Source organism: Gastrolobium bilobum, unplaced genomic scaffold (assembly GCF_033153095.1).
Source record: "Gastrolobium bilobum isolate Gb01-03AN ecotype WA unplaced genomic scaffold, APGP_CSIRO_Gbil_v1 utg2660, whole genome shotgun sequence".
In the NCBI taxonomy this organism is placed as follows: domain Eukaryota; kingdom Viridiplantae; phylum Streptophyta; class Magnoliopsida; order Fabales; family Fabaceae; genus Gastrolobium; species Gastrolobium bilobum.
The window spans coordinates 120546-133858 of record NW_026895171.1 but is presented as its reverse complement, the minus strand read 5'-3'; the positions used below and the strand labels follow the sequence as shown (position 1 = coordinate 133858).

At 30.0% G+C, this 13313-nt stretch overlaps 1 protein-coding gene across 1 annotated transcript; it reads left to right on the top strand.

The window, feature by feature from the left end:
* Nucleotides 1-1344: 1344 nt before the first annotated feature.
* On the top strand, nt 1345-3821 carry LOC133296980 (thioredoxin-like protein CXXS1). Its single transcript, XM_061496026.1, has 3 exons — nt 1345-1548; nt 1815-1937; nt 3321-3821. Exons 1-3 carry the CDS (start codon nt 1450-1452, stop codon nt 3468-3470), a joined length of 372 nt encoding a protein of 123 aa, XP_061352010.1. The 5' UTR covers nt 1345-1449; the 3' UTR covers nt 3471-3821.
* The last annotated feature ends 9492 nt before the right edge of the window (nt 3822-13313 follow it).

Here is a 13313-nt window from a genome sequence, read left to right as displayed (position 1 = left end):
AAATAATCTTTTAAAATCTTAATCGAATATCATATAACTTTTTTTCAATCCTTTAAAATTTTAATTGAATACCAATGGATTTTTTGTCCAAAATTAATCTATTAAAATCTCTTGAAATCTCAATCTAATACACCCCTAAGGTTAACTACTAGGTTACTTTTTTAAAAAACTAATAATAAAAATAACTGTTATTTGATAACAATTTAGTTGTGCACTAATTTTTTTTTTTCAATTTTTTTATGTTGCTTGTTTTTAGTTTGCATTTATTTATTTATTTATTTATTTTATTGAAATATTCCATCGGTTCATCGCTTCGCGATTAGTCCGATTCGGGGCGGGTCCATGATTAAGGCTTTAAACCACTCCCAAAGGTGGTACTGGGGAGGTTCGAACACATGTCATCACCCCACCTGTTCAGCTCCCATTCGCCAACTGAGCTACCACCATTTGGTAATTTATTTATTTATTTTGGTACAAGTTTTCAGTTTGAATTTAATTAGACTTAATTTCCTTTTCAATCTCTCTATTATAACTTATGTTAGTTATGTATGATTTTTGTCTCTCAATATTTTTTCACTCAAATTTAATTGCTACAATCAAGTCCTTTTTGTTTACTTTTCTCTACCTAAAACTTTCAAACTGTAATCTTTTACTGAAAATTTTCACAAATTTAACTAATTTAATTGCTTTAATTCTTATGCTTAAAATTTACCAATCAAAATAACAGATTTCATTTAAAATTAGAAAATTTCAATTTTTTTCACCTTGAATTTCCATTATTTAATTTTCATCAAAATTTTACTAAATTTAAATTTTATGAACCATTTCAATAAGTTTTTATCTCAAATTTATTGTTAATCCCTAATTATTTGACTTTAAAAGTAGAATTTGGAGATTTTATCTAGAAAAAAGCAAATAAAAAGAACTGATTGCAGTAATCAAAAAATTAAATTCATATTGAAAATTATTAAAAGACTAATATTATGCATTAATAAGGATCGTGTAATTAAATCATTTAATTATTGGAAAAAATATTTTTATTTTTGTTGCAAAAAACATTTTCTATATCCTATAAATATTTTCTCTATTTTATTTTTATAATAAAATCCTTTTATTATTATTATTATTATTATTATGTGAACAGAATTTTTTTATAAATAAAAATAAAAATATTAAACCCTTAGTTATTATTCCGTTGTTTTCTTGGAGAAGAAGAAGATAAAATCTTGTAAATCAATTTGTGTGAAAAAGATAGTTGGTGGGTCTTCCAAATCAATTCAAGATAAATTATTAAACAATGATTTGCTCTCGTTGTCTCATCCAAATCCGTCATATTTATCCAATTTAAGAAAGTCTTTAGCTGAAGCTAGGAACCACCAAAATACCTCTCTTTTTTCTTCTTCTGTTTTTTGGCAGAGTCAATTGATTAAGTAGGAGTTGAAGGAGAGAATGGAAGCCACAGAGCAGAACAAGTCGAGGGTTGTGATGATTGATTCTTTGCAATCATGGGAATCCTATGTCACCCAGGCCTTTAACCAGAAATGCCCTGTAAGTATGCCACTTCATGCCAAAGGTTGGATTTTTTTTTTGCTTGATCTCTTAATTCTCTCACAAACCTGTCCTAAAAAAAGAGTCTGTAAATGGGTGTTTAGCCTTCAAGTTATTTTCAAGACCCACCTTCAATTTTTTAACTTTTTTTGGTTTTCTGTGTTTGCTTCAATTTGGGTTTGCTCGTTGTCTTCTTGTTCTTCCTTGGGGATAGAATATTTGATATACAGACTTACAGCTTTTGTATTTTGTGGGATGGATCGTAGATTGTTGTTCACTTCACTGCTTCATGGTGCATCCCATCGGTGGCTATGACTCCTTTTTTTGAAGAACTGGCTTCAAGCTATCAAGATGTTCTGTTTCTCACTGTTGATGTTGATGAAGTCAAGGTAATTTTTTTCCCCTCTCTTTTAAACCTTGTGCTTCTCTTCCTAGGTGCCCTTTCTTAAATGCTTCTGGTAAATGCATACACAGCTGCTGATTACATATTTAAACACATCATAATTACAACTTATCTGTCTACTTTCTCTTTCTGTGAGTCCCTTTTTTGCTTGTTTGAATGTGCGAGATCTGGGATGTATTCTCTTTTGAGATTGCTATTCAGATTGCTTTTGATTTCAGGATGAATTGTTTTATTATTAGCATTACGCTCCAACCACACACACACCAGAAAACTGCAAAAATTGCACACTACCATAAAATATTATTCTCCTTGTTTATTACAAAACCTTTCTATGGAGGGACCATAAAAATTGCTCAAGAGTTGGGGAACACATAAATTGAACTCCAAAATGTTCCAACTTCCAAGGGAAAGTTGACATCTTATATGCAAGAAGAAGTGGCCTACTGTCTCTCAGCTACATTTTCAGATAACTAATTGTCCCATTAAATTGTTAGATGTTACTAACTTGATAGTCTAATATCAAGAAGAAAATAGGCTGATGCTCATCTGTGTCACCCTTTGGTAATATACTGTGCATTTCACTTTTAATATGTTATTCCATTGGTAACATAAAAATTATTATATGCAATTAAGTCCTGTTTCCCACTAATATGGGTCCTTAAGCACTTGTGCTTCGATTTCCATTGATAAAACTGTGTTTTTTTTCCCTTGGTGGGGATTCTTTTTTGTTTGCTGTTATATTTTAAACGGGCAATCATAGGTAGGAAGAGGATGAAGGTGTTCGAGGTTTGTAGAACTTGGGACTGTATTAGAGTGTATTCAAAAAGTTTTAGAGATTATATCATGCTAGTGTATGGCTGTCTTGTCAAATGTTTACTGAATGCTGTAACTCATGTATTCCAAAAACGTTTATCAAGTGCTATGTGCATCACTAATATGGTTCAATAATGTCTTTTGTTATTGAGCAATATATATAGTCTTGACATGATTTTTTGTGTGGATTTAGGATTAGTGGTCTTGATCTAGCATTTTAGATTCGTGGATAAGATCAAAGGGTAGAATTATACCTGATATGTTCTATTTAATTTTGTAATCCTTAAGATAATAGAGAAACTTGCACCCCTTGTTGGTTACCCACTTGTATTTTTTAGCACAGTTTCACATGTGGTGTTTGCTACTCAACAAAATCAACTTCTTAAATCTATGTTTCTCATATTCCTAAGTGACTAATTTGATGGCCTACAGGCCTTCTATTGTATTCATGCTCGAGGCATCGAAACTAAAAGTTAATTCTTGGGTGATTTTCTCTAATGTTTTTATATCGATTGATCATAGCAATTAAATGTATTGGAATTTTTTCTGGGATCAGGAGGTAGCCACACGGATGGATATAAAGGCAATGCCAACATTTTTGCTGCTGAAGGATGGTACTCCACCAGAGAAGCTCGTTGGTGCCAATCCAGAAGAGATAAAGAAAAGGATAGATGGGTTTGTTCAGTCTATTCATGTCTCTAGTTAAGCATCTATGATATTTTTCTGTTGCAAGTTGTATGATATGTGTTTGTGGTCCTGCACTATGGCATCTGTGTCAAAGCCTTTTGTCGTGGTGGCATGTTGAATATCAGTTCAAGACTAATTTCCAAGTTTGATTACCTGAATGCTTTGGTTGATGGTTACATTCTACAGCTTTTATGTCAACTGAAATTTTTATATTTTATAGTTTTCGATGTTGTGGATTCATGGTACTCTTTCCCCGCTAGTTGTGAATTCTAGTGAACGAAAAAAACAACCATACACAAAATGTACTCATGGTCTCTATTTGAGTTTATTTTCTTCAGTGTATTTTTTTTTTTTTTTTTTCTTTCCAGATCTCCGTTATATGAGATTCTTTCTTACTCAGTTGTGTATGAGATTGTGACTTGCTTCAGTGTAAATATGATTATTTCAAAATAGAAATCAAATAATTTATTCCTTGCATAATGGCAGCAAACATGTTTATTATTTCCCTTCCGTTAAACATCAGTGGCGTGTTAATTATTTAAGTATATGTGTGCTAAAATTATTCAATAAAAAGCTATTCAATCATGTAATCCAATTTCTAGAAAAGATTCCCCTCCCACCCAATTTGTCTTGGTCCTCTTCTCCTCCTCCGTCTCCTCCCGCCCTCAGGTTACTCCACTCTTAAAACAATTATGCCTCTTTTTTGTCATTCCCAGTTTGCTGTATGAAAGTGTTTTTTAAAGGTGCACATACCTTGTAGCTTTGCATCACTAAAATATACTCGTAACACTGTTTTGGGAAGTAATAACAGAATATGTCAGTGAGCTTATATAAAATCATTAGTGGTTTTTTATTTAATATTAAAGTGATATTTATTTAACAATTTGAGTTCTTAAGTTAAATTATTATTTAATATGATATCAAAACTTATGACTAATTGGTCATGAGTGAAATTTTGTAAGATGAATTTGTGCATTATTTATTCTTTAAGTCCAACTTATATAAAAAGTGTCAGAGAAATCTAATTAAAATTATTAAATAACATTTACTTAACATCCTTTCTTTCTTCTTCTGTCCCCCTTTTCCTCAATGTGTCATTAACCTGATTTTTCTTACTGTTATAGAAATATATAATTATTAATATAATCTTATTTAAAAATTTATGTTTTTAGATTAAATTAATTCTTTACATAATATCATAGGCTTAGTGTTCTGGGTTTGATCATCATCGCCCCCATTTTTACTTGTGGAATTAAATAAGAATAAAAAAAATAAAAAAAAATTGGATTTATGCAATATCCATACTTCAAGTCCAAAAGGCTCTTATGTGAGAGAATGTGTTAAAGAATAATATAAACCACTAATAATGCTCTCACCCCATAACCTTAAGGTTTTTGGTTGAAAATTGAAATGGTTCTTTATATCAGAGCTTCGGTGTCACTGTTGTGTAAAATCGGCAAGTGTACCGATCGTACCAAGTAATAAAATGATGAGTAGAGTATCGTCTCAACGAAGATTGAGGCACCGAAGTTATTATAACTATTCCTCTCTTGTTGGATTAATAAAATGATTTAAGAGCAATTATGGTTTGTGAAATAAATGAAAAATAAATGTAAATGGTTCACCGGTTCTTTTAGAATTAAAGAACAAAAGATTAAAGGTTGAAAAAATATTTGAGAAAATATTGCGGTAAAGAGAAACAAACACCTTTACAGTCCCCACCTTGTAACTTGGATTACACTTACGTTTACTTATTCAATTGATCAAACGATCCATCATCTTTTATATGATTAGTTAAGCCCTAATCCCTTAGTGACTTTAACCTTATTAACTATTAGAATCTTAATCCCTTAGAAATTCCTTTTCAAGTTAACCCTTAGAATCAATGAATCTTTAACGTTTGCGGTTCATGTAGCCTATCCCTAGTGCATACATGATCAGTTGCCTTACCCTTTATCAGGAATTAGAATTCTAATATTCCTATTGAAAACCCTAACCCTCGCAATCCTGATAGATTGATCAGTTCCAAAAGAATTATAGAATGAAGAACAAGGTAAGATAAATTCAATTTAAATAAATAAACATAAACTTCAACCAAACTACAAGGGTTCACATCAAGGGTTGTGACCCTTACCACAATAATAAAACTAGCTAGACATATTCATGTCTGACAAAATAATCATAAAAGAAAATAAAATTAAGAACCTAAAGGAGAGAAAGAAGATGAAGATCTTCCGTCTTGATCGATCGAATCTTTGAAACTCCAATAAGCTCCCAAGAATTCTCCCTCTCTTTGTTGTTTTTTCTCCCTCTCTTTGTTGTTTTTCTCTTCTTGTTGTCAAAAAGTTCCTCCCTTCCTCTATTTCTGATCCTTTTATTAAGTTTTGAGAAAACCTACTTTCAATTGCTCTCAAATCGGGTCTTCTTTTTGAGTAATTCGCATCAGATTAGAGTTAAAAAGTATCGCCCACGCACTTTGCACCAAGTCTGGCGCACTTTGCATGAGAAAACAGAGGGAAAGCTGTCAAATGGCGCACCATGCGCCAGGTCCCGCGCACCGTGCGCCAGGATACAGGGACGATTTGCATCAAATGGCGCACCGTGCGCCAGCTAGAAAATTGGACTTCTCTCTTTTGTTTCCTTTTGTGGCGTTTCCTGTTATTAAAACACATAACTTGAGTGAGAGAATGATTGAGAAGGAATAATCAATATTTCTTGCATTTATGACTTATTTTCATACATTTATGATTAATTCCTTGCTTCTTTTAAGTTAGAAAGCATCATATGCTAGACGTACATCAGTCACGAGTTCGATCATCATTGTTCTCCATTTAATTAATAATTAATTAAGTCTTATGAAGTTTCTTAGTACATATAAGTAAACTTGTATTGTCTGCCCGGTGGCTCTCGTATAAAGAAGCGTGTTAGAGATATATAAAATTATTAATATAATCTTATTTAAAAATTTAAATTTTTAAATTGAATTGATTCTTTACACTTATATAATAAAAATATATTTGCTGGTCACGATTCACATTTTCTTATAAAATAGATGTATTCAAAAAATTTTCCCATCAACGTTATTCCATTAAAAATGTAATACAATAGATAATGTGGATGTCAACTAATCATATATTTACTGGACTTTCTGTCCTATAAAATTTATGTACAATTTCAACAAACCCTCTCCTCTCTATATTTCAAGTTATTGACTAGTAACTTCCCTTGTCTCTCCTTAAAACACAAATGCTTTTATTCTTTTGGGGTAATTTTCCCCAGCGTGGAGGTTGATGACTCATAAGGAAATTCGGAGGGTTCGAAGGAAACTGGAATAAAATAAAATGGGGTGATTATATTTACTACTAAAAAAATTTACAACTCTTACTACTAAATTAATTATCGTTAATTTTTGTCAATCTAACATTTATAATTTATTGAATACACTTTTTATTTAATTATTATTTAATTATTAATTCTTATTAAATTATAATTATTAGTTTGACCAAAATCAACGGTGATTAATTTAATAATAAGAGTTGTAAGACTTTTCAGTAATAACTATAACCTCTCCCAAAATAAACATGATAAGTTATTAATTGATAGATAAGGGAGGGTTAAGTTGGAATGAGTGTGGTGGGTTGCATTAGACCAGCTGGGTTAACCCTTTTTCTTTATGTTGTAATTTATTAGAAGATATTTATTTGGAGTCTATATCAGGAACCTATCTAGATTTAGTTTTTTTTTTCTTTGAGCAATATAATTTTTGGATTATAAAATATAAATCACTATTCCAGTATTAAATTACTCAAATATAAGGTCAATAATAAATACATTTAAATATCACAATGTCAATATTGAATTGTAGAGTTATATTTCTCAGATTGATTATGGCATGTTTAATGTTATTTTATTTTTGTAAAAAATATTTTCTAAATGACTTGATGCCACAAATGGATGAGTTAGGGGTTTTCAACCAATTAATGTATGGAAAAAGTGTTTATCCTTTTTTTTTTTGAAATATTCCATCGGTTCATCGCTTCGCGATTAGTCCGATTCGGGGCAGGTTCAAGATTAAGACTTTAAATGACACAACTTATATCATTTTACTCTCACAAAGAGATGAGACCCACACCTTTGTTTTTTTTGTCAACTCTCTCTCCTCTTTATCTATCTCTTTCTCTCTCTTAAAATGACACAACTTTACATCTTTTAAAATGACACACATTTTACCTTAATGTATAGTGGGTCAAACCGTCTCCTCCCTTTTTCTCTCCAAAAACAAATTTGTTCAAAATATAATGCTTGGTGCATTAGTTCCTTAAAATGTTTTTCAATAAATTTGAGCTGATCAAGAATTAAAGTGATGGACACATTTCAGTGGTGGTTTGCTTTTTTGTTTTGAGAAATTAACTTTTTCATAAATGTTTATATAATTATATATAGAGATTATATTTACAACTTCTTTTCATTTATCTTACAATCAAATTTTAATCGTTGATTTCCGTCAATTTGATTATTATAATTTATTGAGAATTAATAATTAATTTATAAATGTGACCTAATAAATTATAACCGTTAGATTAACGAAAATCAACAATTAAAATTGATTGTAATAGATTATAAACGAAAATATGGTGTAAATATAACATTCCTCTTATATATAGACAAACTTAACTTAATTCTTTTAAATTCTTATTTTCAATTTAACTTTAATATAGCTTTTAAATATCAAATGATAGTAATTTAATTGACATATAAGAGCTGAATAAATAAGGGTGATAGCTATCTCTTCAAAACTATTTTTGGAAAGGATTTAAAGTTTTAATCTTGAAAGAAATCTAAATAAAATTGTCTTCCATGAAAATTTAGACGTAGTTTATCAAAAAACAAAAAAAAAGTAGCTTTTAAACTAAATAATTTATCGTGTACGAGTGTGGCATTTATCTTTCGCTACATATGTATAGGTGCCACCGCGCCACGCATCCATGAATATGACCCAATTTCCTCCATCAATGAGGCAACAAATTCCGGAGAAGTAACAAAACTTAGCTCATCCATCTCTGGTCCTGCGTTGGATTCCGGGGATAGCTTCCAAAAAAATTTCATTAGGCCTTTACTTGGTATGGTTGCGACTGTTGCGAGATAATTGCGATTGATACAGTCTACAATCAATCAAGGCCTGATATGATTACAACATTAATCACCACGAGTAAAAAAAATTCTCTACGGGTTATTTGTTACTCTGATTAATGTTTAAACTCCATGAATGGCCTTTACTCAAATGCTTTTTAGTTTTATATATATTGTCAAAGTGAAGTTATTTAAGAAAAAAGATTCCAAAGCTTGATGTACGAAGCAACCTCGATGTTTGAGATGCACGTTGGAGTAAATATACATCGAATTAATTCGTTAATATATAAAATGTTATTCCCATCTAAGAAGGGAGATGTTATAATTATTATTATTTTTTTCTTACTATCAAATCTTAATTATTGATTTTTATCAATCTGACAGTTATAATTTATTAAAAATTAATAATTAATTAATATATATGACGCAATAAATTATAATCATTAGATTGACAGAAATTAACGGTTAAAATTTAATAATAAAAAATATAATAAATATATCCTCCTCTAGTTAAGAATGTATCTAAAAAATGTGTTAATATAAAAATATATCAAATTCGTGTAGCCTGTACCAAATTTTAGTTCTGCTCCAGCCTCAAGCTATGCACTTGGCAAACAAAGATGAAAGAATTAAATTAGATTAATATTTCCCAATTCTTTACGACGATCACTCCAATCCAGTTAAAGTTCTTGCTTCTCGGTAGTTTATGGGCTAATAATGTTTCATTCCAAGAACTAGGGATAAAATAAAGGTGGAAATTTTACGGATAAGTTTTATCAGTAAAATTATATTAAAAGTTAATCCATGATATTTATTTATTTTCTTTATTTTTGTTGCCATACCAAGCAAAGATTGTACGCATAAAGAAAATTTATTTTGCTAGAGTTGATAACATTATTACATATATTTTTCTATCCCCATAACATAGAGGACAGATAAGCTGAAGAGCATAAATCAGAGCGAGGTGATTCCTCATACAGATGGTGGGGGCGGTGGAGGACGATGAGAAGGTCCTGAATAAAATGATCCAAAAGATGAACCCAAACGAAGTGGTGGTGGTGGTGAATGACCGCGACGAGAAGGTCCTGAATAAAAGGACCCAAAAGATTGAGCAGTGGGTGGTGGTTTCTTTGGAGGATGTGAAGGTCCAGAAGGAGGGGGTAGTGATCCCTTCTGATCCTGGCTGGTATTCTCTGGCTCTGCAGCTAAGGCAGAGCCTACAACAATACACACAAGTGCTAGTATCAAAGCTGTTTCCCAAACTTTTGCCATATCTTACTGCTTTGGCTTTCAGATTTCAGACCCTATAGCTTTAAATAAGAAGGATAGCTGATTCTACTTATTATTTTTATGTTTATCTTTGTCTATCACCTTTCAACATCGTTAGATAAGAATCTCAATTACATTTTTTATTTTTCTCTCTTATCAAAATTCTGATCTAACAGTATTGAAGAGTGGTAGATAAAGATAAATAAAAAAAAATAATAGATAAAATAACCTATTCCAGATAAAAATCCTAAATCAAAAATTATCATTTGTCACGTGCTTACCATTTTTTTCCTAGTACACTCTGTCCTTATGCATTTAATGATATTAGTAACCGTTTCCCATAATAATAGAATAATAACTTTCCTTGGAGATGAGATAATTTTATTTTCTCTAGTCACACATGAAAGTTGGTGAAACCTACAATCCTACATTATGAGTGGTAAGTGATAAAATTATCTCATCTTGCGATAAAAATATTAATTCCTAATATTATATAAATAGTCACTGACTTGATATTTAATTATATTATTCGCAAGCGTAATAAATACATCATAAATACTTCCATCCTATGCATTATATTTTATATTATTCCGATAGAATTTTTCTTCACCGATATGTATCTTTAGGTTTTGTGGACAGTATCACTACAAGAAAAAATATATTTGAAGATAAAAAAATTTGTCCAAAGTAATTTTAAATGGTCAATAGTAATTTTAAACAAATCTTTTAATAAACTCAAACTTGGACTATTTTCAAAACGGCTAAAGTCAAGGCATGCCTAATTGTAGACTCCTGACAAGTTGTCTGACCTATTTAAACTCCTGTTGCTAAGTGACAAAACAATAATAAATTTGATGTTTAAATTTTTAAAATTTTGATTGAAAATGTAAGAATCTATGTAGATGTGATTGAATCTATATTATTATTATTATTTACTAGTAGTATTATCATCAAATGCACAAATAAAAGTTATATGAAAAAAAAACTATTAACCTGCATTTAATTTTTTATATAAAAATTGTTTTATGAACTTAATTCATTCAAAATAATAGTTAAACTACTATTGACCTGCATTTAATTTTTTATGTAAAAAGTATGTTTTATATATGAACTTAATACATTCAAAATAATAATTAACATAAAACTATTTTTTAATAGAAGTCATCATTAAAAAAATAAAATAAGTCAGAAGTTACTGATAGTATTAAGTACATAAGGTGAAAGTATGGATAAGGAAAAAAAACTATTATATAAAAGTTATAATATATAAAAATAAATATTTTAACATACTATTTACCAACTCTTTGTGAACTTATTTTAAAAAAATTATTTTGTGAACTTAATTATTTAAAATAATGATAAAAAAAACTTTAGGTCAATAGTTTTTTTGAAAATCAACTATAAATAAAGGGAATAACATCTGTCATTTTAAAGGATATAAGCTTATATCATTTTAGATCTTAACCGTTGATTTTCGTCCATCAACGGTTATAATTTATTTGATCAAAATTATTAGTTAATTAATAATATATTTGGCCCAATAGATTATAACCGTTGATGGACGGAAATCAACGGTTAGGATCTAAAATGATGTAACCTTATATCCTTTAAAAGGATAGATGTTTTTCCCGTAAATTAATATCAAATATACAATAACCAAATAAGATAACTAGTTTGGGTAGATTTACTTAGACTTTTCTTTTATTGATTTGGAACAACAACTTTATTCTTATTAATTAAACCATTTAATATAAAATTAATAATTAATTAATGAGTGTGGTCCAATATGTTGAGGATTGAAAGTGATTTGGTTTGGTTAGGCTATGTCTCTATTTATAGTTGGAGTTTGGGCTTAGATATGGACTTCATACAATTATTTTATTTTTCTTCTTAATTTCTTATGGCTTAGAATATCGTTGACTCATCATATGTAATCAAATAAAGATTGCTAACTCATCATAATCCAATCACATTAACAATCAAACATTAATGCATAAATAATCAATCAATTAATAATTCAATTAATCATAATTTATTATTAGTCCTAATAATCTATATATATATACATTATTATTATTATTATTATTTTATTATCAATTTATTATTATAAATTACTATTATTTTTCTGGGATATTACAAACTTGTTTCGCAAGAAATCAATGAAAACAACCTTTTTACAAGAAATCAACCCAAAACAAAATTAAACAGAAATCAAACATTTCTTTATGTAAAAATGAAATAAAACATACCCGATGATGTTCAATAACAGAGATTATGCAACGGTATTGAAAGAGATGACAGGAAAGGAAGAATCTCACCAAGATTTTTCCTGATTCATTCTCTAACCACTTGAGGGTTAAATGTCATTTCCACTATTTTCTAGCTTCCAACCAGTGTCAGAAAAATCACTTTATAAAGAGTTTTTACAAAAACTATGATCAAACATTTGACCACTCTCAACATATCACCTATAAGGTTTGGAACAGTGACGATTTTGTCACACTTGGCCAAAAAAATTACCAGACTGCCACTCCAACAGTAAATTTTACCAGAATGCCACGTGAGATAATTCGCTACACTGTGTAGCGAAATATGCTTGCAAATAATTCGCTACACAGTGTAGCGAATTATACAATGTCAGAATGCAAAGTCAGAAAAAATGACATGTGTCAAGCAGGTAGTAATTCGCTACCTTGTGTAGCATATTATGTTCTCGAATGATTTTTTGACACGTGACACACGTTCGCAGGAAAAAGCTGACTGTCATAATTCGCTACCACTGGTAGCGAATTTGGTCTGCAATATGACCACGTGTCACGAAATTATTGGCTACGAAATTCGCTACCAGTGGTAGCGTATTATGACACGTGGCAGTCTGGTAAAAAATACTGTTTGCGTGGCATTTAGGTAAAAAATTTGACAAAACGTGGCATTTTGGTCACTGTTCCATAAGGTCTCTCCAATCAATCAAGAATGAATTACAGTAGTCCAAATCGTTCAAACAGTAAAGGAGCAATCTCTCCTTATTCAACATAAAAAGAAAGATCTGAAAAAGATCGAAAGATGAAAGAGATATTGAGCTTTTCCTCTAGGATGTCAAAATATAGCCAAATTGGTATTAATTCTCTCAAATTCTTAGTTCTGACATGTTTCTGTTTAATCCTTATTTGAGAACCCTCATTGGTCGTTTATATAGGTGTAGAAAAGATTAGATAGCTGACTATAGCCATTACACCACTAATTTTAAAATAACTCACGTGACCAGTGTGCAATATCCGAATATTTTTTGGGCACATATCTGGATATTTTGCGTTTAAATATCAAGAATCCCAAATCCGGATATTTAAATATCCATATCCGGATATTTAAATATCCATATCCGGATATTTAAATATCCATATCCGGATATTTAAATACAACAATCCAGATTTCGATCCAATTGATTTCTAAATAATTTTTACTC